Here is a 26,228-nt window from a genome sequence, read left to right on the forward strand (position 1 = left end):
CCTGAAGCTGCAGTGGTGTCCTTGGTTCTCAGGCTGGAAAAGGATTGTTTTGTCTAACTAACGTGAAGAGAACTTTCTAACACTTGATATGAAGTTCAGAATTATCTACTAATGCAGTACAGAATCTGGAAAATGTGAAAGCTAAGTCTTAAGGCATCACCCAGGGGCCATGGGCAGAGAAAACCTGCAGAGCCACTTGCCCCAATATTCCTCAAGAGCATGTTTTGGAGGTGGATGGGCTCTCTGGGTTGCTGTGATCACATTCAACCTCTGAAACAAGGAATGCATTCCAGCTGTGGTTCCAGGTGTGTGCTCCAGCCGGGTGCTGGCTTGGTCTCGGGGTGACACCTGGGTGTTTGCTGGCAGTCTACTTTCACAAGTAATGGGGAGAAGGGAGCACTGCTGCCTTATGAGTATTGAACGGAAGACACGAGGTACTTGCTCCAGGCCCACATCAAGAGTGAATGCCTCTCTGAAAACACTTCCTCTCCTCTTCCTCTACTGCAGGCAGCGTGCTCAGCTCTGACACCCATCCTGACGCTCATATGTGTTGCTCAGAGAAAACCTACACTGCAATGGGGGCTTTGCAAATGTTGCAGCAATCATTTGCTTGGTAGCAGCAGCAGAAAAACAGCAGAGCTCAGTTTTGTTTCAGGTTGTGAAGGAGCAAGAAGGGGCCCAGACCCTTGGACTGCAGTGGTGAGGGTGACAGGAGGAAAAGAACTGTCACAGGGAGTGTGGGGATATAGTCACTTTAAGGGCTGGCCAAAGGAAATGAAAGGCAGGGAGACAGAATAGGAGCCTTCAACAGCAGATGAGGGGGTGTACCAATAGATTTCATCCTGAGTTAGCAAGCTGAAAATGTGATGCACATGAGAAAGAACAAAAACCTTTGTATTAAAAATGTCTTTTCTAATTTGCTTTTCATTTTTAGTAACGCACTGGTGCATACAATGAGGAATGGGATCATTGGAAAAGAACGTCAGGTTTCAAGGAAGGGGTCACCTTGCAAAAGGCATTGAAAATATTCACAGGAACTGCCTTAACATCTCACCTTGCACATTTTCATTTGCTTGCATTTAAACTCTTGACTTAGTATGGCACATATGAAGCCACTGCTGTTGCAAAGCAATTTCCCACAACTCGCTGCAGCTGAAGCAAAGTGATTTACAACACGAATAATAATTAAAGCAAGCCGTCAGTAATTAAAGTTGCTACAACAGTCATCGCAACGAACAACTGCTTCAAGCAACACCAGATGCGGCCGGGCCCTTCCTTTCCACGGGCAGCGAGGGTTTATTTTTCCACATCCCGTGGCTCCTGTGACAGGCCTTTTGTTCAGTACAATACGTGTGGCGCTAGACCACGGTTATCATGTTCTTTTTGTGCCCTCAGTTTTATTCTACAATTAAAAAAAAAAAAAAAAAACACAAAAACCCAAAAAAATAAAAACCCAAACCAAACGAAAAAAAAAAAAATTAAAAAAAAAAAAAGCCACGCACACACCGGCCGAAACCACGGCGCCATGCACGGCCACCCCGTTCCCGCCGTGACGGCGGTGAGGGCCGCGGGCCGGGCGGGGCCGGGCAGGGCGGGCGGCAGGCGGCGCTGCGCACGCGGCCTCGCGGCCTCCCGGCGGCCTCTTCCCGCCCGGTGGCGCCGGAATCAAACCGCGCCGCCCGCCCGCGACATGGTAAGCGGGGCCGCCCGCCCTCCGCCTCGCCCTGCTTTCCTTCCCGGGCGCCCGCAAAGGCTGCGGGGGGAGCCGCCCCTGCGGTGATGGCGGGTGACGGTGCCCGGCCTCGCTGTCCCCCCGCCCCGGTGGCTCTGAGGGGAGCGGGGCTCCCGCTCCGGGGAGGCCCCACGGTGCCGGTTCTGGGGGTGCAGGTCAGCGCGGCGTGGGCCGTGCCTTTGGGTTGTTGAAGAGCGATGTAAACGAGCCGGCACCCGGAGGAGCGGCCATAGCCCCGTGGCTGTGGCTCGGGGTGGGTACGGTGCCCGCTGCTTCCCCCCGGGACACGGGAGCCCAGGTGTGGCCAGGCTGAGCCTCTGACTGCGGCTGTGGGGAGCGGGCAGAGCGGATCGCAGGTGCGCTCACAGCACCGCATTCCTCCGTCTGCCCGCGGGAGCGGCAGCGAAAGGGATGCCCGTGGTGTGGTTAATATTTGTGGTGGGAATGCCTGCCAGTGAGGTGGGAATTAACGTGAAAGTCAATAACCTCCACGGAGAGTGCTTTTGGCTTCGTTGCTTTGCTCTGTTTGCCGGAGTGGCCCTCGGGGGGCGTAGCTGCAAGCACGTGGCTCCAGAAGCGCCGCTTCCATTGCGCGTCGTGCGCCTGCGGGTTTGGTTCCTGCTGCTGCTCCTGGCGCCTTGACGGCTCTTGGAGAAAGCAGGAGGTGGAAGTTAAATCCGTCTGCTTTCTGTTCATGCTCCTGCTTAAATGTTCACGGCAGCTCCAGGTTCTCATCCTGCAATATACTGACATCGCAGGAGGCAGCAGTGCTGACCTAGGGTATGGACGGCTGAAAGAGGAGAGGTGACCTAAAAAAATAATAATGGTGCTCTTTGTGACATATAATAGTGAATTGCTTCTGCTCCTGTCTATGTATTACTGCAGCTGCATAAGCTAGCTTTTACATTTGTTTTTTAAAAGTAAATCAATCTGGCCATTTTGCCTTTGGTGTATGTTTTTAAGTGTTATGTACTGCCTGATTGTGTTCTTTTTAAAAAAGAAGCTGCTACTAAAAAGTAAAAATAGTGTTGACTCCTTTCTGTTGGAAACTTGGAAACATAACCATATCTTTCTCAAAGTATCTTGTTGTTAGACTACTGACTTCCACTGATTTATAGGTGACAATATGCCTTTTGTTTGTTTGTTTTTCAAAATGAGACCTTTTTCTGCCAACATCCTATTTAGCCCTTTCTATCCCCCTTTCCCTTTTTTGTAGCTGCACACAGTGTATGAATCAGGGTAGGGCAAGGGGAAACTTCAGATTCCAATTGTGGCTGCTGCTTTTGGGTTGTTGAGGATTATGGTAAATGCTATTAAAAAAACTCCAATTCTCTGAGAAATATTTTACATCCTAATTTTATAAGAGGCATATCAAAATAGCACCTCTGAAAGTGACCAGAGGAGATTGTCTCTCAGTTTTGTGTTGTTGATAGCAGTTTGTGAATAGCCATTTCTGCATTTTGTTTGGAGCTCAACCCAAGTTATTTAATGTTTGGTCACACAACCAGAGAGAAAAGAAATAAAAGCAACATGGTTTTTAAAATATGACCTTGAAATTATATAGTTGGTTTGGACCTTTGAAGAAGGGCATATCTCAAAATGCTCTGTAACTCCTCAAAAAAAGCCTGAATGGCCTACAGCTCACACTACTCTCTGCATATCACAAGATAGAAAGTAATTTAAAAAAAAACTAAACCAAACAGAAGATACTCTTTATCTTTGTAAGAGTTATTAAACATTTGTGTGAGTTTGGTATAAATACATGTTTTGGGATTGGTATGTGTCAAGGAGCATTGAGGCTGGAGTGGGGTTGGGTTATGTGAATGGCTGGCTCCAAACTTAAAGGTAGGTTCCTCCATTTCATAGATGAGCTTAGTGTAGAGATTATTTGCAAAGGAGTGTATCTGAAAGCCTAGGTTTGGTGGTCAGGTATTTTAAAGGATGTCAGATATAACTTACAGATAAATAGATTTGAATTCTGAGCACATACTAATTCTGATGACTGAATATCTTGGTTAGTTTTTTTGTTATTTCCCCTGTTCTAGTCCAAGAAAAAAGGTCTGAGTTTTGAAGAGAAGAGAGCCCGTATGATGGAGATTTTTTTTGAAACAGTAAGTAACTTGCAATTGTCCTGCATTTACATTGGTGGGAAAACAGGTCCTAAAAGGAGCTTAACTGTGGATGTAGCTGAACTCTCTACCCTGGCAGGCATTTCACTGATGCCCTGTGACATCAGGGTGAAAATTACAGGGGCAAAACTTCATTTGTTTAACTTCTGATCAGGTGGCCATCCCCAGGGGGAGACAAGGAATAAAGATGCACCGGTGATATTAAATTCTTCATGTGCTACTTATGGACATCTCATTTGGAGTCTGTTACCATAAGAAGGGACAGCAGGAAATTAGGAAGTATCTCACTGCATTTTATGAGAGGAGAAAGAAATCTGAGCTTTAGAAAAACTGAGAGCAGAGTTGGAAAGGGTCTCTGGGGAGAGGAAACCTGGAGATCCAAAAGCTGAGCTACAGTTGTATTGGTGGCACATGTAATGCACCATGTTTTACCTTTTAGAAAAAATACTGTGACACTTGAGTACTGGAGCAATGTGGGGTGTCTGTGCTGACAGTCTAACCTGGGATTTAAGGGCTTTATAGTCTAATTTGAAATGAAATATGATGGCTTCAGATCACCAGAGGAAAGAGAAGGGCTTGTTACAATAATAGTTTTTTTCTTATTATTTAATTCTCAGAATGTTCCAGTTCTACTGAGGGATATGCAGGCTGTTTCCCAAGCAAAACCAAAGCATACAATGTATTTCGTACTTGCTTTAGTTGGCATTGATTTAGTGTAAAAAACACTCAGGCTTAGATGATGCTGTCATTTGGAACTGAAATGTCTTTTATGTTTTGCACAGAAAGATGTCTTCCAGTTGAAGGATCTAGAGAAGATTGCTCCAAAAGAAAAAGGGATCAGTAAGTGTTTATAAACTTTATTTCTCTTGAGCAAGAAATCATTTTTGAGGTAAGTCCTGCAGTGTAAATTTTCCTGGCTACAATCTTAGGTTTGTGATTTTAATAATGGAAAATACAGCTAGAATGGGAGACTGGTCAGTGGCAGGGCTGTAGTGTTAAAAGTGACATGGGATGGGGGCTTGCTTAGGCTCTGAGCTGTCTGACTTGCAGTGACTTTCAGTGTATGAAATCATTGCTTGCACTCAGGTATTAAATATCTGCCTGTAATATCACAAATGTTTAAAATCCTAGTCCAAATGTACATGGGTAGTGTGCTTTTGAGCTTTTCTCCTCCAGAAGTGGCTGGACAGCTATAGATGGAAGGGGCTTGTCTTTTCTATGAAAGCCTTCCTGATGAGATCCATTGGTTTAGGATTAGGTCCAAGAGGATTTATCTGTGCTCTTGGATTGTTTTGTATGTTCCTTATTCATTTTCCTCTGTGCTCATTGACAGAAGGGAGGCAAAGCTTAATGTTTACGTAGTTACCACTGTCCTTCTCCAGCTTATCTTGGTGGCACTGCAAGAGTAAATGAACTTGCTGAGAGAACTGCAGATGTGAATATCAAAAGCAGAGTTTTTCAGTTGTGTCAGCAGCTAACAGAGGCATTCATGGGCTTCTGAAGAGATGTGGTGCTCTCTTGTTTGGTATGTCAGTGCATGTGTTTAGTTGTAATTTGCAGTAAAATTGAGTTTAGAGTTTCTAAAGCCATTAACACCTTTGAATAGTCCAAATTCACCCTGTCTCTGCATATGAAGGCATTTAGCCACACAACCCATGCCCCAGTTTCTCTGAAAAGAAAAATTACTAACCTGCTCCCATCCTGACATCCAGCCTATAGCTTCCAAAAGATATGGGACCCCCTGTAATCTTGAAATTGAACATCAGGTACCAAAACCTGTGATTGAGCTCAAAAGTCTTTATATCTGCAACACCTGAGGATAACATAACTACTTAGCTTTGTTGAACAGGTACCATTTTTTTTTAAATGGTGAATTATACCATAGGTTTGAAATTTTCAGTTATGTTCAGAAATGTTGATGCTTGTGAATGTAAATGATGTTTTGTATTGGAAGTGAATATAATGAAAATCAGAATCTGTCCTTCCTGAGTCTGTAGACTGATGGCTTTAGTGTCTCTGCTGCTGTGAAATGTATGCTGCTACATACATTCCATTACAAAGTGAAATGTAATTACACTCCCAGTCAAGAAACTTAAGTTAATCCCAAGTTAGAATTAAGATTGCAGGACAACTTCTCAGGTGCCTCTCATGGACTTATTATGGTATTGTAGTGTAACATGCATGTGTTTTGTGCAATACTTCTGAGCAGTGTTTTGCAAACATCTGGTAGCAGATGTGCAGAATAGCAGCATTTAGGAGCAAACTGCTGGTTTCAGAAAGATTCATCCCTTCAAGTGAAGCTTTGAGCATGTTGTCCTAGAGAAATCTTCCAGCTAGCTGACACTGGAGGGCAATACAGATGATTGTAGATGGTACTTTGTGGTATTCATAATTTTCCATAGTCCAGCTGCTATGCAGTTCTGATTTTACATTTTTGCTTTTCTTAGCCTCGATGTCAGTGAAAGAGATTCTGCAGAGCCTTGTTGATGATGGCATGGTGGACACTGATAGAATTGGAACTTCCAATTATTTCTGGGCTTTCCCAAGTAAAGCTCTTCATGCCAGGAAGCGTAAATTGGAGGAGTTAGAGTCTCAGGTAAATCTGTTTTATGAAAAATACTTGTTTATCTGAATGGGTTTGCTTTTTCTTATACCCCCTTGTCATTTTTGTTTATATCTCTCATGTGTACAAATGTACATGTCACACAGATTTTACTATAGGAATTATCTGTCACTCATAGTGGGGCACTGTCATTATCTTACTGTTACCTCAGGAAAACTGGAGGTTCTTATTGGAGCTTGAGAAAACTTCTTGTCTACTTGCTGCTGAAAGCATGCTAGTCATGGTGCAAAGCATCATTTAAGGACTCAAAGGTAGCATGCTTTTGTGTCTTTTCTATAAGGTAGGCTATCATGAGGCAATCAAAGTGATGACAGCTGGAATGCATAACCTGAGTAGATGAGGCAATGGTTTCTACTTAGGCCATTGTGTTTTCATTTGCTTTTATTGGTGGCTTAATTTGTGAGCACTTCTGTAATCCCATACTGCACTTTTAGCAGGAGAAAAGAGCAAATTGGTCACGAATCACAGAATCAAGGAATGGTTGGGGTTAGAAGATGGAGATGTAGTCCAATTCCCTGCTAAAGCGGGTTCACCTGGAGCAGGTTGCACATGATAATGTGCAGGTGGATCTGGAGTATCTCCAGAAAAGGGTCAATGACCTCCCTGGGCAGTCTGTTCCTGTGCTCTGTCATCCTCAAAGGAAAGAAGTTTTTTCTCTTACTTACATAAAACTTTGTGTTTGTGCCAGTTGCCCATTGTCTTTTTGCTGGCCCTCACTGTAAAGAGTTGGGCTCCATCCTCTGGACACCTGTCCTTAAGGTATTTGTATTGATAAGGTCCCCTGTCTGCTGTGAAGTCATCTCTTCAGGCTGCACTGGTCCATCTCCCTCAGCCTTTCCTCACAAGAGAGATATTCCAGTCCCTCCTTATCTCCATAGCCCTCTGCTGGACCCTCTCCAGTAGCTGCTTGTCTTTCTTGAGCTGAGCACCCCAGAGCAGGGCAGAGCACTCCTGAGGAGGCCTCGCCAGGGCAGAGGACTGGGGGAGGAGAGGCTCCTCTTCAGAGGAGCAGGGCATCTTTCATTGCAACATTGCTGTTCTGTGCATCTGGTTCTCTCCTACTTTTTGGGAACTGTCTTTCTTTCTGCTTCTAATGGGAGTGGGAAAGCATCTGTTCATCAGTTTATTTGCAATGGGAGTATATGGTAACAAGATGAACAAATGAGCTTTTTGAGACCATGTGGTGTGATTGTACTGCAGCACTGCCAACCCTTCCTGTGATTATTCAGCATTATGTTCTTTCTTCAAAGAATCATTTGAATTAATGCAGATTTACTGGAAGCATCTGAACATTTTTACAGCCATTATTTTCTTCAGGCATAGCTCTGAATGAATCTCAGGCATTGCTGTCTTATGTACAGTGTTGTCAACTTCAGCTATTTCTTTATAGTTATACAGTTATATCAAAATAATCAAAAGAAAAATGCTTTTTTTTGCCATCTTGAATTGAAAAGGGAGTTTGACTTAGCTGAATATGGTTTTACTGTTTTCAGGCATGGACTTAACCTGGCACAACTGGACTTAATTTTTATAGACTGGTAGTAACAATGCACTGGCTCTTATTCCAGTGGAGTTTCATTTGTCTGAAAGAGATTAGTTTAACTCTGCACTGAGTTGGAACTGAACTTCCCAGTAAAATTAATCAACTTATTAGTACATTCACACTAGTTTTAGACAAGGCTGCTTACTCTGCCAGCACATAAATTGCCAACTGAAAAACTGAACAAATGCATTCCAAAACTCCTGCTTTGTTCACCCAACTCCCTGGTGCCATTGTTTTGTCGAATGTAAATGATTTGCTCTTGGATCCTTTTTGTTGTTGCTCATGCTCCATATTATAGCCAAGTAGCTGAAAGGAGGAGTTGTATTTGTTGTCCTTGCCCTTGGGCCTAGTCCCATTGTGAATTTTGAACAAAATTGGTCAAGCAAGTCTCTGGCATACCCTGATGAATATCTGTCTTCCTTGGAATGTCTTGCAGAATCTGCCTAATGTGCTCCATGGTAAATACCCAGGAATTGCCTACAAAAATATGCTGAACTGCTTTAAATGTACTTTCACTTAAACAAACACATCTGTTATTATGGAAGTGTAATAGGCATGTAGTTATTGACTTGTGATGCTATTTCCACGTTCTGATATGAACAATTCTGCAATATAAAACTGTTCCAGAAATAGTTTTATTACCAGAACCTTACTTGCAAACCAAGCCCTGCCCCTGACATTTGGGCTTGTTGGTATGAGAGCTCTCTTTAGATGATGGTATGAGTTCTTCAAAAGTACTTCTCTTCATTACCTTGCTTTTCTGATGAGACTGGAAATGTTTCAGCATTTCAGGGAAAAGCATTTTCACTAGCTGAAAATAACTTCTCTGTTGACACAGTGGAAAGGTGGCATTTTCAATGAAAAGCTCTCTGAACATTTTTACAAGATGATAACAGGTTCTGTCTGTGAGTTCAAATTAGCTCTTTTGGTGTTTGTACTCTTCTTGATGTGCACACATACAGATTTTCTTAAGGACTTCTAAAGCTAGTCACTGACTATCACAAAGCTTCTTGTCAGAACATACAAAGCAGAGGAAAAGAGTCAGCTATTGTACCATTTCTGTTGCATGTTGCTTGTCTTTGATCATTCCCATACGGAGCTCGTGGCATGCTGAGAGATGTGTTTGCTCTCTGTGTCCTGTCCACATTGATTGTTAACTGCATGAGTCTGTCTCTGTGGAGCAGTTAAAAGCCAGAATCAGGCTGCCTTACTTAAAGCATGTTTCAAAATCCAGCAGTTCAGTTCATGCTGCAATTAAGGCTTTTTCCCAGGAGGCATTATCTGTGTTTCCTGAGGGCATGGGTAAATAGTCAAGGGAAAGGAGGGATCCCCAGTGCTAAATTGTCATATGGAAATAATGTGGAAGAACAGAACAGGCTGCTTCATGATGTAAATTCCCCTACTAATTCACAGCACTGAGACAAGTTGGGCCTGCTGCAGGACCTTTTGCCTGCATATGTTGGTACTTCAGAATGTTACAGCCAGGTTGCTCATAGCATTCTGCATTTTACAGAACTTGAGATTCTGGTAGGCTGTTTAAGGAGCTGTTCTTGAAACTTTTTTTTTGTTTCAGATTTTTTAGTGATTATTAAGCCACATCCCATCTTGGAGATGCAGAAGCAAAGAAGTCTGGCTTGGTATTCATAATGAAGATCAAGCCAGTTTTGTCTGGATGTTTTAAGCTGCACTTCACAGGGGTGCTGTATACATCAGACTTTTTCCAGGAAGGATTTATTACGTGATCAGTGTGCAGAGATACCACAGTTAAAAACAGTGCTAAAGTTTCTTTTGACAGCTTCCCTGCCTGACCCCATCTTTTGGCTTGCTTTTTTGGAGGCAGGTGTTTGGAGAGGGGCACTAATCCCTGACTTATATATGAGGCAGATCTTGTGCTGATCTAATTAGTATCTTGGTGGTGCCCTCTAACCCCAAGTTACTGCTTGGGCCTCTTCCTGTTTTTCTGAAAAGCAAGGATAGCAAATGTCTTTAGTTTGTGTAGCATCTGCTAGAACTATTTCCTCCAATAGCTCCCACAGTGAGAATTGCTAAGTAGGTCCCTTTGGATTTTGTATTGATTTGTTTTGCAGTGGTGTGGTTGCTCCTAAAGGTTTGTGCCTTCTGTCAGGTGCTTATTCTTCACCTCTTGGTTATGCTTATGCATCTGTGAAGAAGACCACTGAAAAAGTGAAATATGTTGGCAGCTGCATTTTGGGGAGATGGGTTTATACACACATTTGGTTTGTTTGCATGTGGAAGTTGCATTTGCTTAGGTTGGGTACAGGTGTGAGGTGGTGAAAGAGAGCAAGGGTGTGGACTGAGAAATAATATTTTAGCAATGTTTATAAGTGGAGAAAATTTTAATACAGCCTTGCTTGTAAAGGGAACTTTTGAAGCTTTACTGGGGGATTAGTCTTCCTTCCCTAAGAAAAGGTGAAATGATGTAGTCTTAAAATATTTTTCTGTCTGTTGGATTTAGAAGCCTGAAGTTACCTATGATCAGTTATAGTTTGACAAAACAAGATGTTTATTCTTGGTATAACAGTTGTGAGTGAGGAAAAGAGAAATCTTTCTGATGTAGCCTTAGTATAAACAGATTAAGCTTAGATTTTTTTTCATTTTTTCATCTGTGTCTTGGGCGAAACACTTGAATCTGACCTGAAATACCAAGCACTTCAAAGGTGTTGTGTTTGTTAGTGTAACTATTGACAGTACTGTTAGCACTGTGTAGCGTGGGAAAACAATTAGTTAGTTTCTTTCCTCAGTGTGGTGGTGCTCATTTCACTGATCCATTTAAAACTGTTCATTTTACTGTGTTGTTATTTGTCTGATTTCTTATGGTGTTGCTCTCTTGTGGGTTAATCTTTTGTGTTCTGAGGCTTTTGCAAGGAAAAGTTTAACAGCCAAAACTGTTGGAGCTGCTCTTCCAGCTAAGAGCAAAATGGTGTCACCTTGAGCTGCAACGGAGATGGAACAGAATGTTTTTAGAGCAGGATACAGGATGGACATTTTGTGCTGTTCCCTGTGCTTGCTTCAACATACTCATGACCAAGAGACTTGAGAGTTGCTGGAAATGTTTTTCTCCCACTAAGCTTGCATTGGACCTCTGTTAGTTAAAGTAGAAAAGATTAGTTGATGTTTCATTCCTTAAATCCCTGCCCTAGGGCTGGTAAAAGGAGGGATTTTCACTTCCCATGACTGATATATTGAACCAAGGAGAGAATTTGCACTGGGTACATCCTGACTCACATTTGCCAACTAGTTTGGAAAAAAAAAAAAGATAAACCGAACAAACCTCACCCCCCAGCCAGGAATGAACTTGTTGAAATCAAGTGACTTCATATGTATTAAATTGTTTGTATTAATGAGCATTGAAATATGAAAAGTTAAAGAATTTATTTTAGTAAAAAAAATTAAGGGAATGCTGTATTAGGAAATGCTTATGTTAGGAAAGCGCATTGTTTGAAAATAGTTAATGGAAAAAAATATTCATATTGTGAGTAATCTGGCTTGAAGCCTCCTGAAGATATCTGACAACATAAGTAAAAGAACAGAACCTTGTTTATTTAGAATGCACACAAAAAATTTTTTAGTTTTAACCATCAGAAAGTTCTTTAAAGATGCAGCTTGGTCTATTTCTATCCTTTTAGACATATTTTTCCTCCTTAAATACTGTGACTGGAAAGTTGCTGAATAAGTCTGCTTGAGACCACTGACTGAAGCTTGTTGGAATCCATAAGGTTAGAGGATTTTTAAGAAATGGTTAAAAGAAGTATGTAGGCCTCAGACTGAAGTTTTGTTAGCATTGCAAATACAAGCGGAAAAGTTTCCCAAGCAGTAGACATGACAAACTACAATAGGTCTCTGTGGAATTGGCTTTAGGATGGCAACAAGGTTATTTAATGTATATCTTTAGAAGGTTAGCATGAATAGAACTCTGTTCTTTGTCCCTTATGAACTAGTCTTTGTTTTAGCTACGATTACGTATGTTTTATAAGATTGGATAGAGTGCTTGTCAATACGTGTTCTCTGTGTCTGATTGGCTGAATTCTAGTCTGAGATGATTTTATGTATTGCTGTATGAGCCCTGTTGGAGGAGACATTTTTTGGTGTGGATCAGTGAGCTGTCATGTCTCCATTTTGTATTTTGAGACGGATGTGCTGGACATGAAAGCAAAAATCTCTTCACTGGTCTGGTTACAATGTTATCCATATTTGGATATTTTGCCGCGGCCTAGTGGGTTCCTTTTTAAGATGTGGGTTCCTGACACAATTGGACTTATACCTATCCCGTCCCCTGCAAAGCTCAGGAAACTTCTGCTGTCCTCATTGTTCCAGTGTGAGCAGCCTCCTCCTTCATCCCATTGACTCAGTTGTTGGGGTATTTCCACATGGTTTGGAGGTTGATCCTGGACTGCAGTTAAGTACAAGTGCTCAGCAGTGGCTGGCTAAAAGTAACCAGTCCTGAACTGAGGTGCAAATCCCTGGAGATGACAGATTGCAGTGAGGAGTAGCAAGCCTGATGGTGCTTGAAGTTGGGTGATGCTGCTGTAGACACTGGACAAGTTTTGTGTCCCAGATGGAGCTTTGCATCAGCAGGGAGAGCCTGTGGGACCCAGTTCTGTGGAGCAAGCTTTTGGCATTGCTTTGTAGAAATGTCCTCAGTAGATGATGCAGCATCAGCTCTCAGCAGAGCTCCTCACACACCTCAGGTCTCTATTGCAGTTTTCAGCCTTTGATAGTTCTGAATGCAGGGTCTCACTGATTTGGGTTTTTTTGCCTCTCAGCAGTGATGAGCTATTCCTAGAGGTACATGTGCAACACCTTTGGAATCCATGGCTTAATGCTTTCAATAGAACAGTTTATTTTTGCGATGTAATATTTTCACATTATCCATTGCAAAGCTGTATTCAGTGTGTTTTTAAAAATTCTTTGTCTATTGAAAAAAAAGGACTTGTGGGCATAAAATGTCTTAGAGTTTATCATGATCTGAAGCTTTGCTGTAATACATTTAGAAAGCTTAGCACTATCTTTTTCATATATATTTTATTAATTTTAGGTAGTAGATTGTATGGTTAAAGAATTGTCCTCTAAACCAGAAAAGTACCTTTGCAGAACCAGAAGTCAGAACTAATGTGTGTGACTTATGCTAGGAATTACTTATTTAGACATTTTTCTCATTCAGTAATTTAGACATATGTGTGCTTACAATTTAATTTTATTAGGTTGCAGAAAATGCAATAAATTGTTCCTTTCTAGGAAAAGTAAAATTATGATGGCGGAAGAGGTCTTTCTTTTAATGCCATTATAAGGCCTTGAGCAGTGTGGTCTAGTGGAATGTGTCCCTGCCCATGGCATAGGTAGTTGGGACTGGATGGTCTTTAAGATCCCTTCCAACCCTTACCATTCTATTACTCTGTAATATGTAGGCAGGATCCCAGTGTGGTGACTAAGCTGTTGGAGTAGTCTTCCCATATGCATGCTAGGCCTCCTTTTTTCCCCTCTTATTTGAGGATGTGTCATTTAGCTTTCTACTTAGTTAGTTGGTTAGTTAGTAAGTTATTCTTCCTTGGATTTTCCTGACCATTTTGATAGTCTGCAGCCCCAGTGAGCTGGGTGATTCCATCTGTGCTGGCTCACTTTTTTTTATTTCTCTTGCATAGTAATTACTCTCCCAACAGAGACAATTTGTGACGCTTCCCATGTTCAGCCTTCTGGCTTTCACTGACGTGTACATTTTATTTGAACTGAGGGACTAGACTCATAAAGAAATGGCCTATTGCAGAGCTGGTATGGTGTGACTAACTCACTTCAAACCATCCAGGGGAAGCTGTAGCAATAAGGGCAAGAGGCTGAGAATTTGCATAATTTAAACATTGTCAATATGTTGATTACATCTATGCCCATTTGTTCATTGATCCTGTAAGGCTTATTCCCTCTATTATTGCCCTGGAAAATGCTAATAAAATTTTATTTAAATAGTCCACAATTTTTGTTACTTCTGCATCTTGCACTTGAATAATGGTGATATCTTAAAATGATTGTGCATTTACTATGTCCTAAATGTCCATCAGAGAACTCTTCTAATGCTGTAGCTTATTAGAGCCTTCTGGAATTATGTTTTATGGCATTCTACAAAGCCCTGGAGGGTATGCTTAGTTACTGCTGTCATGGCAGATTTCTAAAAATACAGTGCTCTGGAGGCTTCTGTTGGACTTAAGCAACTTCATTCTTTGGTGTTCATTAGTTGAATTTCATGCTTTTCCTTTTACTGTTAATATATAACTAACTTGATGGCAACTGTGAAGTGTAGGTTTTCCTTTCCTTCCTTGATGAGCATAAGGTAAAATTGGCATGATTTAAGAGCAATTGTTTTTAAAACTGGCTCTGTAATAACTCTAAAAATTTTTACGTAGGTTTGAAGGAAGATTCCTACTACATTAAAAAGGATACATAGATATTTATTCTGATAAATAGGAAGACCACTAGGTTTTTCAAACAGGATTGTGTGTGACACTGAATTTTTTAAGTAATATCATTAAGCAGTTTACCTTTTTGAAGAGGTTTGCTAGCTGGCTCCATTGCTGCTAGCTCCATTCCTGGCACTGCAGTGAAAGTGTTAATCTGAAATGAAAAGAAACTGGAAGTAAAAACAGGGCTCTCACTGTAGAAGCCCAGTCAGGTCTGGCAGAGACACAGCCCTGCACATCTCCTTGTGCCCCATGGTCAGCATGGCAGGTGGCAATGACCATTCAGCAGATCAGCAGATAACCAGCATCCCGAGAAACTTTAAAGGCTTAAATGTTCTGTGCTGTCTGGAAATTTGCCTGCACTGTAAGGCCAGAAGCTTCCAGCCTAATGATAGGCAGCAGTACTACTTTCAAAGCTGGATTTGATGGAGACACTGAATTGTAGTCCTATTTAATGTAAACTTTGACTTTCACCTTAAAATCTTTTCATTCAATTAATATAGCGTATTTTATTTTAGAAATGAACATGCATGCAGAAATGAGCTACCAGCAAGCAATTATAGAAGTCTCACTTCATAGAATTTTCCTCTTCTGAAAGGAATAAAATTAAAGAAAAACTAAACAAAAAACCCAGAGTATAACACCAAAATGTGTTATTTTGATGCAGGGAGGCTTTAGAGGAAAAGGTCTTTCTTGTCACAGCCAAACAGCTCATTATTTTTGAACACATGGAAAGATTCTTCTTTGTATCAAGAATTGGAGATGACTGGGTGATCTGTCTAAGCATTATTTAAAAATGATAAAATTGGCATAAAGAGTTAGTATGTAAAACTGCTGTCAAAACTCTGAAGTTTGATAGATGTATTTTACTAAGGTTTATTATTTTACTGATAATATCTCAGTGTAGAATTTGGGCATTTCTAGAAGGTTGTGGAATAAAGTTTGATTTTTGTTTCTAAAGTCTTTAAGCAGAATGAGAGCTTAGGGAGTATTGCATGAATATTGTGTTTTAACTTGTGCCTGTCTCTGCATAGTCTCTGAAGGCATTGTCAGTGTATGGTCCAGCTGCTTCAGATAGCAATCTTTAAAAAGCCTTCAGGGAAAAATTGAAACTTCTCTTCATCCTCTCCCTTTCTTTCCAAGGGAAAATATCTTTCTATGTTCTTCCTGCCTTGAACAGGCCTATTAACTACCACCTTGGACTTTGTAGGTTTATTAAATACCCTAATGTTCAGTAACAAGCATATCCTTCATGTCCAGGTATGAAAATTTTCTGTAGTTCTGTCAGTCATGTGAATATCTTTTGAAGTTCTTTCAGCTTTCCTTATTAGATTTCTTGCATTTGTGAAACAGTGTTGAAAGAGGTATTTCAGCTGTTTTTTGTTGGTTTGGGGTTTTTTTAGGTTGATTGGGGCGTACTTGATATTTGTATCTGAGTAGACAGCCATCTGTCCCTCAGGTTGTGCCAATTACACCAACTCTGAAAGCAGCCACAGAAATTCGGTTCTTTCATTGAGCCTGCACAACTGTTTCTTTCACCTTTTGTCTTTTAAGGAGGTTGGCCTTGAGCAGTTAGTTTTTGTTGCATAACCACTACTTATCAAATGGTGTTGCAAATGAATGAAGCAAAAACAAAAGCTCTTGGCAAGACATTTACTCTAAATTAACTTAATTATTATGGCAAATCTAAAAAGATGGAAAATAATTGCATTAAAATACTTTTAATGTAGAGAGACTTGCTGTATGGTAATACTTTTAAAATAATTGCAGGTAACAATATCAGGTTTGTATGTTTGAACCCTCATGTGGATGAGTGAAGGTTCGTGTGGAGGGGGAATTTCTCATTTGTTTCTTCTGAATACCCCACATTTTACTTTATTTGCCAGAAAAAACCCAAATACTCGTATTCAACATGGCCTGAGAACAGAGCCATGCCTAATTTACTGTATCGTATTTCAGCTTACTCTGATCTGTTAGCATATTAAGTAAATCAGGATTATAGGCCTAAATTTTATCTTGAAATGTAAAATGAATTGTGTTTGTGGGAGGGGCAAGTAAATCAGTTTTTCCCACATGGATACTCTAGCAAAACATAGAAATACTGCTTGTGAATGCTGAGAATTAACTTAAGAATTATTAGTTTTTGAGAGTCTTTGTAGTGCTTTGTCAAACAGTTGTATGGAGAGTCAGGTATTTTTTCAGTTTAATCCCCTGAAAAAAAAAACCTTCACTTACTTAGTATGACTGTCAGATACTTTTTTTTAATCACTGACATATTTATAGTGCTAAACTTAAAAATTCACACTTGTTATCTCTTCAGTCCCTCTTAAAAAAGAAAGAACTTACACATTGGCAGGATTAATACTATGATGTTTTGGAGCAAGTGTTACTTACTTAAAATAATCAGTGTACTATCCTTTAATTTAATAGCAAATGTGATGTATTTTAGGGGAAAGGGAATGTATTCAGCTCTGTCTTAGTGAGCATGATGAGGGAGTCAAGAGCTTATGGGTCAGGATAAAAGAGCAGAGTGGAAAGAGTGACCCTGTTGTGGGTATGTGCTGCAGGCTGCCTGATCAAGAGGAGGAGAGGGATGAGGCCTTCTACAGGCAATTAGCAGCAAGTCTCAGAGTCACAGGCCTTGGTTCTTGTGGGGAACTTTTAAGCTCTCTGACATCTGCTGGAGAAGCTGTACAGCAATACTTGGTCAGTCCAGGAGGTTCCTGAAAAGCACTGACAGTAACTGCCTGCCACAGATGGTGGAGGATCCCACAAGGAATGGTGTGCTGACTGACCTCATAGTAACCAACAAGGAAGTCTTGTTGGGATGTGAAGGTTGGGGGCAGCCTTGGCTGTAGTGACCACAAGATTGTAGAGTTCAGTGTTGGATGAAGAGGTAGCAGGACAGCTAGCAAGATGATGACCATGGCCTTTAGGTAAACTCACTTTAGCCTCTTTAGGGATATTCTTGGAAGAATCCCATGGGAACCAGGCTCTGCAGGGAAGAGCGGGCCAGGAGAGTTTGTTGATGATCAAGGCTCCCTTCCTCCACACTTGAGAATGATGCATCCTACTGAGAAAGAGTCAGGCCAAGGACACAAGAAACAAACCACCATAGATGAATAAAGAACTGCTGTCATTACTCAAGCAAAAGCAAAAAGTTACCAGGAAACAGAAGCAAGGCCAGGCTACTTGGAGTGAGTATTGAGAGGTGGTCAGGAGAAGTAGAAATGAAACTTGAAAGGCCAAGTCCCATCTAAAATGACATCTGGCCACCTTCTGAAATTCAACAGGGACAAATGCAGGGTCCCACACTTAGGGAGAAAAAACAGCATGCATCTAGCTAGGGGCTGACCTGCTGGAAGGCAGCTCAGCAGAGAAGGACCCAGAGAACTTGGTGGACAGCAGGCTGTCCCTGAGCCAGCTGTGTGCTGTGAGCCAGCCTGGGTGGCCAAGAAGGCCAGTGGTTTCCTGGGAGTGCCTTAGAAAAAACAGGTTGAGGGAAGTGATACTGTCCCTCTGCTCAGTCCTGGTGGCCACATTTGAAGTTCTGTGTCCAGTTCTGAGTTCCACAGTAGAAGAGAGACATGGAGCTCCTGGAGGGGTCCAGTGAAGAGCTACTAGGTTGGTTGAGGGTCTGAGAATCAATTCTATGAGGAAATGCTGCAGGAGCCAGGCTTGTTCAGCCTCAAGAAGAGGTGACTGACAGGGGACCTCCTTAATGTGTGTAAATATCAAAAGGGTGGCTATGAAGAAGATGGATTGAGGCTCTTTTTGATGGTGCAAAGCAACAGGACAAGAGGCAGTGCGCAGAAACTGAGGCACAGGAAGTTCTACCTGAAAGGAGGAATAAGGTCACTCACTGTACAGGTGACCAAGCAGCAGCACAGGTTGCCCAGAGGGGTTGTGGAGTCTCCACCACTGGAGATATTCAACAACAATCTGGATACAATCCTGTGCAGTGTGCTCTAGGCCAACCCTGCTTGAACAGGGACATTGGACCAGATGATCCACTGTGGTCCCTTCCAACCTGACCAATTATGTGATCCTTTTTCTCCAGAAAATCAAGTTTATTCCCTATTCTCTCCCAAGTTTTTGAATTGACTCTTTCAAAGATTGCATTAAAATTCTTCTTATGGTAAAATTTCATAAAGAGAAGAGAGTTCTTGAACATTTTTCCAATATACCTATATTTCAGTATTTAAAAACAAAATTTTTATGAATACAGAAATGTGGTGGGCCCTAACTCTTCCGTTCTTTTTTTTGACAGTCTGTTTTCCTTCCATTTTATGATGTCCTCTTGCTGAAAAAATCTTCTTTCTTGTTCAGTTTATGAGTTAAAAATTCTTACTTGATCTTGCTTTATCTCTACTCTTGTTCTTACTTCTATTTCCTGAACTGTTGCAGAGTCCTAGTTGCTCTTTCTATGTCCCACCAAATATAAATCCCTACTTCATGTTGCTGAAATGAGTTGGGGTGGCTCAGGGTAAGACCTTGCATGCTGCTTTCTCTTCCTTTCACAAATGTTAAAAGATAAGGAAAGAAATAGATCTCAGTTGTATTTATGTAGCGAGTGTATGTTTGCCGTTTGTGCCTCATGAGAGTTTAATGGGACATTTATCACATCTCTGATGGAGGCCCCGGTGGAGCTGGTGGCTGCTCCTGCTGTAGTTCAGTTCCCTGGATGGGTTATATGGAGAAATGGCATTTCATGAGTGATACAGGACATCCTGGGATCAGAGCAGAGGCCACAGTGCTGCAGGTCACAGGAGGGCTCTCCATGCTCTGTGACCATGATTAGCTGGCTGCAAAGTTTGCTTACATGTATTTGGAAACTCTGGGAAGCATGGATTTGGGACTCTGCATGTAAAAGGAGTAGCTGTATGCTTGCTTAGTGTAGTACTTAAGAAAGCAGTTCTGCATGTCAGTGTGCTGCCCTTTGGGATTTTTCTTCCTCTAAGTTTTAGTCAACAGTAATTGTTAAGTGATTTCTTTTAGTAATGTTCTCTGCCTTTCTTTTAACACAAAGGTCTGTTTTCAATATTTTCAGATTGTTCTTTGGCTGTTAATCTTTGCATTTTTCCTCTATATATTATTAGTCTGTTTTTAACTTCAGTTTTTTCTATCTTTCTTTAAAATCTAGAGGAATGCTTTGAAGTACTTTCTTTCCATACCTTCTGTCAATTCTACTTAAGGTTTTCAGTAGTGAGTTGGTTTTCCCATAGAAAAGAAATGCACCTATCTACTGCTTAATGTTACCCTAAACCTCTTGAACTGTTTTCGTTTAACCAAAAGACAATTAGCATTGCCTTTGGCCTGAAACAAGGCACAGTGAGCTTCAAACCTAAAGCAAATAACTTTACAAGTTAGAAATTATTAAAAAATTGATGTCTTTAATTCTGTAGTGCCACAGTGAGTGGAGCTCACAAGAGCAGTAGTTTTGAATACCATTTTTGGTTGAGTGTTTGGCCAAAAGAAAACCCAAACGGATGATATTTCTTTTTCAGACCATAATGACAGTGAGTTAACAGCTGTGAGCACTCTTGGTGGTTAGCATGTGAGACCTTGGCTTGATTCTTGGCCAGTAAACATGCTCAGGGGCTGGGTTTGCATGGCTTATACTGGGTTTGTAGATATTTTAATATGCTGGTGAGACAAGCTACATGTTTGTGGGATACTGGTGGTTAGAGTGGTTAAAAACAGGGAATCAGATGGCATAGGACCAAGAAAAACCTTTGCTGGAGGAAAAAAAAAGTAGATTTTTATTCCAGAATATAAGTTTATCAGGCAGGTTTTGAGAAAGACTGGAACTGGAACCTGCTGCTCTTGTTCATTGGGGTTAAACATTCCTCTTCCAAATGTAGATCAGTGGCTTGCTGAAGGGGAGCCCTGCTATTAATGTGTTCATACTAGATTATAAATGATGTGAGTATGTCTAATCTGTGTTCTTTGATACAAACTAGGCCCCAAGTTCCCTGATGGAACTAGTGCTATCACCAGCACACAGCACTTTGCACGCCCAAACTGCTGCACACGTCTTGCTAAACATTGTGATACCTTTGCAGAGTAGGAAATATCATCCCTTTGAGTGATTTTTCGCTTTTCGGAAATTGGGCACTTGGGATTGTATCAGTGTCTAAGGCTAGTGGCCATTTAATTGATCATACTGGTCTGTAAACTAAAGAAATTGTTCCCCAACTCTCCTGTTTTATAGATGCTAGTTACTTTCTTCATTAAACTGTCTTCTTGCAGGCTCCCACTGTGTTTTGAAAACATGAAAATGCTCTTGTGGAGAACATTTTTAACTTCTTAATTTTGAATTATTTAGTCTCCTCTCCTTTTTCTTTCCCCTAGATGATGTTTTTACTGCTTTCTTGCATTTTGTTTAATCATGTGCTGATTCAGAGCAGTCAGATAGGAGACATGAAACTTTGTAGTGGAGTAGAATCTCTCTGTACTTCTTTTCCACAGCTGGTCTGTTAACACTTGTGGCAGAAGGTTGTTCCTGTGTCAGCCCAGACATGTCTCTCAAGAAACATAGAGGGCACACAGTATCTTTATCTCTGGATTGGCCTCTCTGCTTTTGGCAGGAAATAGATTTCTCAGGGTGGTTAATGTTCCTTGAGAAATTGTTTGCCAGTTCCCCTGGAAAGTTGCTCCAAGGATTGAAATATTTCATTTGGTACTGTACTTCTTTGCAATCAAGCTTTTCTACAGCTGGTGAGTGGGAAAGTAAGTCACTGTATTTGTCCAGATGTGGTTGTCTGCTATCATGCATACACAATGTTTGCATATTCTGCTTTTTTTTTTCTTTTTAATGCCCTATAAACTGTCATTTGCCATTTGCACTTGCCTTTCAATTAAGTATTGTATCATGTGTATCCTTCCTTCCTCTGACTCCTTTATCCTTGCTTCTTTCCTTCTTTCATTATAGTTATTTTCAGCTGTGTTTCCACCTCTCTATCCAAGCCCTTCTGCTTCTCTCATAGTCATAGATTCTTTGTACAAACCCTGGCAATCTGTTCCTCACCCTTTGAATCCTTGTCCTCTGTTAGGGTTTTTTCTATATCTTGCCTCCTTCTGCTCTTCCTTTCTGTATCCTCACATTTATTTGTTATAGAGGAAAACCACCATGACTTCAAAATAATGCATAAAGAGCTGAAGTGTCAATTCATTTATTTTCTTTTTGTTAAGTGTAATAATAATTAAAGAATAATTTAAAAATCAGAAAATACCCAAGCAATTAAAATCTGTGAGTTAAGAAGGTAATATCTTAAATAAGATTATGTAAAAATCATCTTTGCTTTTAGGCAAAGGAAGGTCTTCTAACCTCATGGCACAGTAACCTTGCATGTTGTGTAGGACAGAATCTAAGAAATTCCTTTATCTCCCATAGTTTGTCATTAGTATTTCTTGCATTAGTAAATGATGTGGCATACAGAGGAGCAAGAAAATGATGTCTTATTGGGTGCTTCCATGCTGGAAACCAGCTTTTATAATTTGCACTCCTTGAGAGCTCCTCCTGTACATCCATTTTAGAGAAAGCAGAAACATTCCTTTAGAACTTAATGAGTATGAAGAAAAAAAGAGAAAAAATGACACCTTTATGACCTCCCTTGCAGAGAGCATTGGCTTCTTTGCACTTGCAGTATAAGGGTCTAGGTAAGCTCCTTGGCTTTTCTATGTCCTCTGTGGGTTTTGCTCCAGAAAAATCCTGCCTTCAGAGATGCCAAATGACTTGCTCTGGGGTTTGTGTTCCCTGGACTTAGTGAACTGCAAACTGCATCTAAGTACTTACCCCTTCTGAACTGTGTACCTCTGTTTGGTATGGCATCATGTGGGGACTAACACACCTACTCTTTTAAGAATTTTGTGGAAAGCCTGGAAGGAGTACTCTTTGACTATCCACCAAAACTAAGATGTTGGTCTACTTCAAGCCACATAGTGAAACCCATGCTGCCTCTCTGGTTTCTTGCACTGAGAGCAGAAAGTAAGCAGCTGGACATATTTTTCCTCAAATTATGTCTTACCATTAGTATAATTCCTATATAAATTGAAGAAAACTAAAGCATTCTTTTAGAAAGGAGACTTTTTGGCTGTATGCATGCTCACACATGCATGAACACAGAGTAATTATTTTTTTAAATCAAGCTGTGAAAGGAACCACTAAATCCAGTGAGCTGCAGTTGGGCTGTATCCTAATCTTTATGGACCAGCAGTATGGAGTTTCTTTTTACTGTTATGACTGATCTTCAAGACTTGGCAGTAAGCTCTGCCTGATTTATTTACATTTAGTATTCTGAAAATACGGACCAAACATTAGTTTAAATTGAAATTGAGAAGTGATTATACCTCCAAAGGAGTGCATTATACTCCAAAGGAGTGTTGCATGAATGTATTTATATCAGCTGCACAATTTTAGGGATATGGTTAAACTATCAAGGAGATTGCAAGAAATATCTGGGAATGCTTTTGCACTCAGTGGGATCCTCAGTGAGAAGGGGAATGTAGAAGTGGAGGACTCATGTGGGGGATCTTGGGGTAGAGCAGAGTAAAAGCTGAGGTCTGGCAGCTGTTCTTTTTACAGTTACTGTGATATATTGGTATACTGATTGGTGCTTTAGTTTTAAAACTAAAACAAAGGGTACTCAAAAAGCATGCTATTGTTTCTTTTTTTCCTCTTTTGTGTTGGTTTCAATGCAGTAACTGTTTTTTATTAGAATTTTTTTTTCATTCTTGTTCATCTCATTTAATATTTCAAGGTGCTTTGTCTGATGCCGAGTATGGTGTCCCTCAGGGTCGAGTCATAGTCCTGCTCAGCTTAAGAGTTTGCAAAGTATCTCTGGAAAACTGCCAACTGAACTGGAAGGGCCTGGTTCAAGATGGGTGGCAGGTTAAAGGAGAGAGCTCTCTCTCGGCAAATTATTTCTCCTGATGTAACAGAAAAATGGAAGGATTATTCACACCAGCCCTGTGAGATTCCTCTGCCTTGGGCTTGAAGGAAGGGATCTCTGTGAGCTCTGGCAGTGCAAGGGCCACACAGTAAAAGGGGGCCACAGCTTTGCATGCCTTTGAATAGAGGCTTCTGTTCATCAGCATGTAAAAGGGATTGGGGCTGTGCCAGTGGCATACCACACTTTGGGAACACCGGTATCCACAGCTGAGCAGGTGGAGCTGCTGCAGCATTTGTCACTGCTTCCTTGAATAGGGACAGCTGGAAAAGGACCCAAGGAAATCATCAGATCCAAAGCCTCCATGTTAGGGGGTCCTTTACATAGAGATGCCAGGTTATGGTATGAAACAGGATTTTAGTCCCATGCTGAACGTGAAGTATATAACAAGATTATGTGCCACAGGAATAAATATTTCTTAGACTTGAAGTTGTTTCCTGTAATTCTTCTCTGGGGGTCAGAGCCTCAGATTTATATTTGGGCACTTTTGTATTTATTTTGTCTTTATTTTTATTACATAAGTTACACATGTATTTTAAAATTCAATTATTTTTTAAACACGTGTATTTTAAAAATATATATTCCCTTGTTTATTTAAATGTATTAATATTTATGCACATTTTATAGCTGTTTAATGTTACTGGAAAAGTTTTATTTTGTTCTTTGTTTTCCTTATTAGTTTGCTGAAAGCAGTCAGAAAAAAGAGACTTTAGAAAAAAGCATCGAGAAATCAAAAATTGGACGTGAAGATACTGTAAGTTGCTTTGGAGGGTTTGTAATCCTACAAGGAAATAGTGCTACAAGTATGTACTTCTTGTAGATACTAATGTAGTACTTCCAGGTGTTTTCAGATATAAAAGTATCTTAAAACTTGAACTACCCAAAGGCCTGTACCAGAGTTGCCAATGTGTGCTGAACTGCCAAAACTGGTAGCTACAAACTTCGATGTTGGTTTGGGTTTTTTTCAACTTATTTGTAATATAGTTTCCTAAATTACTGTTCTGAGCAGTAATGTAAGCCCAGTGCTCTTTGCTGCTGAAGCTGTTAACACTGAAAAAATATATCTAGGCTTGCTGTTTGTCATAACCAACATATTAGAAATACTTTGTATGGTATTCTAGGTTGCTAGGTTGCTGACTTGCTCTGAGATGCTCAGTCTAAAGTGATTTAAACCTCCAATAAACATGCATAGCCAGAAGCTTTCAGGAGGAATTGAATTTTGTAGGAAAGTGCCAAATCTTCAAATCCGAACTGTTTTGTAGAAACACTCTAGGTTTTCCCTACGTATGTTTCATTTATCTAGAAAGGAATAGAGTGAACCTTACCATCAAACTCTGTTAATGTTGCAGTTCCACAAATTCAATTAAAACCTGCTTTTTGGCAGTGTCTTTAATGGGAATTCTTTATTCATTCATTCACAATGGACTGTAATCAGGAATCACAGGCAGGTTTCTCACATAATTGTGCTTGTCATGTTTCCAAACAAACTGTTTCAGCCTTGGGCTTCTCCAGCATGTGGCCTGCCCTACAGACAGCTATTGGTCTGGAAATCCTGTTCTGGCTGATGTTTCCAACATTTTCATTCCTGATTTTACATCAAGAAGTAGTCCTAAAAAATCTAGATTGCAATGTAGGTCTCCAAGCATCTCACCTCCATACCTCAGCATCTGGAAACTTTTGATTTCCATACTGCATTTTCAGAACATGCTGAATCCAAACTGTTGGCAAAAGCACTGGAAAATATGGAAGTTTTGGGGGGAAAAACCCAACAACTGTAAACAAAATCCCAGATCCACAAAGACCTCAGACTGCTGGGTTGCCATGGAGATTGCCATTGGTAAAATCTCGATGGCTTACAGACTCATGCAATCTGGCTCTTCTAGGCTACCCTAGCTTGAGTTATTTGAATATCAGCCAGTTCCAGTGTTTGTCTGTAGCTACAGACTGAATTAGAACTATGTGCTGAGCTGGCTGTGGGAGAGCTCATGTTGAGTCAGTGTCTGCAGATTCTTATTGATCGATAGAATCTTTGAGGTCAGTATTGTGTACAATCCTAGCAAAGACTACCATGACATAAATGCATGAATTTATTTTTGAGACCATTGCTCTTAAAGGGTGTGCAAAAGAAAAAAAGACAAATTCAGAGGGTGTTCATACACAGCATCTCAATTTGTGGAAGGGTGGATGGTAGGTTTTTCTGTAATGCCATCTTTTTTACAATTACAATTTTTTTACAATTACAAGACTAAAACTCCTAAATACTGCTTAACCTTTAAGCCAAATAATTAAGAGATCTCTTTGGAGTTTGTTAAACCATGGTTTAAAGGTTGTAGAAAATTGTTCTTTTATCGATACATTTTGGCCTTAACTTTTTTTCCTTCCAGCTGGTATTCAGTATCATTTAATATCTCTGAGAATTCTATGTAATAAAATAAAATGCTCAAGTAGTTCAAATGCTCAATAGACAGAAAGCAGTAGTGAAAGCAGCTTTTAAATTTTAATTGTATATTTTTATTTTTAAAAAACTTTGGATGATAATTACTGTTTTTAATAATTGGAGGGTTTTTTTGTATCTCCCAACATCCTTTGAATGCTCAGGCGGATCGTGCAGCTCTGCTGAAGGAACTTGCTGCCCTTCGGCAGAAGAAAGAGCAGCTAAAGACAGAAATAGACAAATACAGGGAATGTGATCCAGACGTGGTTGAAGAGATGCGTAAGTTGTGCATTGTTTCAAGTGATCCTTTGCCTGAAAAGTTCTGCACTTCTTTGGCCTAAAATCTGGT

At 40.6% G+C, this 26,228-nt stretch overlaps 1 protein-coding gene across 4 annotated transcripts in view; it reads left to right on the plus strand.

Moving 5' to 3' along the window:
- The first annotated feature begins 1,643 nt into the window (after nt 1–1,643).
- MND1 (meiotic nuclear divisions 1) overlaps nt 1,644–26,228 on the plus strand; it is a 41,635-nt gene continuing 17,050 nt past the window's right edge. The window contains exons 1-6 of one of the 4 annotated variants that reach the window (XM_059470894.1): nt 1,644–1,693; nt 3,778–3,843; nt 4,644–4,701; nt 6,309–6,457; nt 24,125–24,199; nt 26,044–26,158. In XM_059470894.1, the coding sequence (XP_059326877.1) occupies nt 1,691–1,693; nt 3,778–3,843; nt 4,644–4,701; nt 6,309–6,457; nt 24,125–24,199; nt 26,044–26,158 (466 nt within the window). In that variant the 5' untranslated portion in view covers nt 1,644–1,690. Of the gene's footprint in view, nt 1,694–2,069; nt 2,089–2,375; nt 2,537–3,777; nt 3,844–4,643; nt 4,702–6,308; nt 6,458–24,124; nt 24,200–26,043; nt 26,159–26,228 lie in introns of those variants that run through there. The other 3 variants (XM_059470898.1, XM_059470896.1, XM_059470897.1) reach the window with 3 other exon arrangements.

Source organism: Ammospiza nelsoni, chromosome 4, assembly GCF_027579445.1.
Source record: "Ammospiza nelsoni isolate bAmmNel1 chromosome 4, bAmmNel1.pri, whole genome shotgun sequence".
NCBI classification, from domain to species: domain Eukaryota; kingdom Metazoa; phylum Chordata; class Aves; order Passeriformes; family Passerellidae; genus Ammospiza; species Ammospiza nelsoni.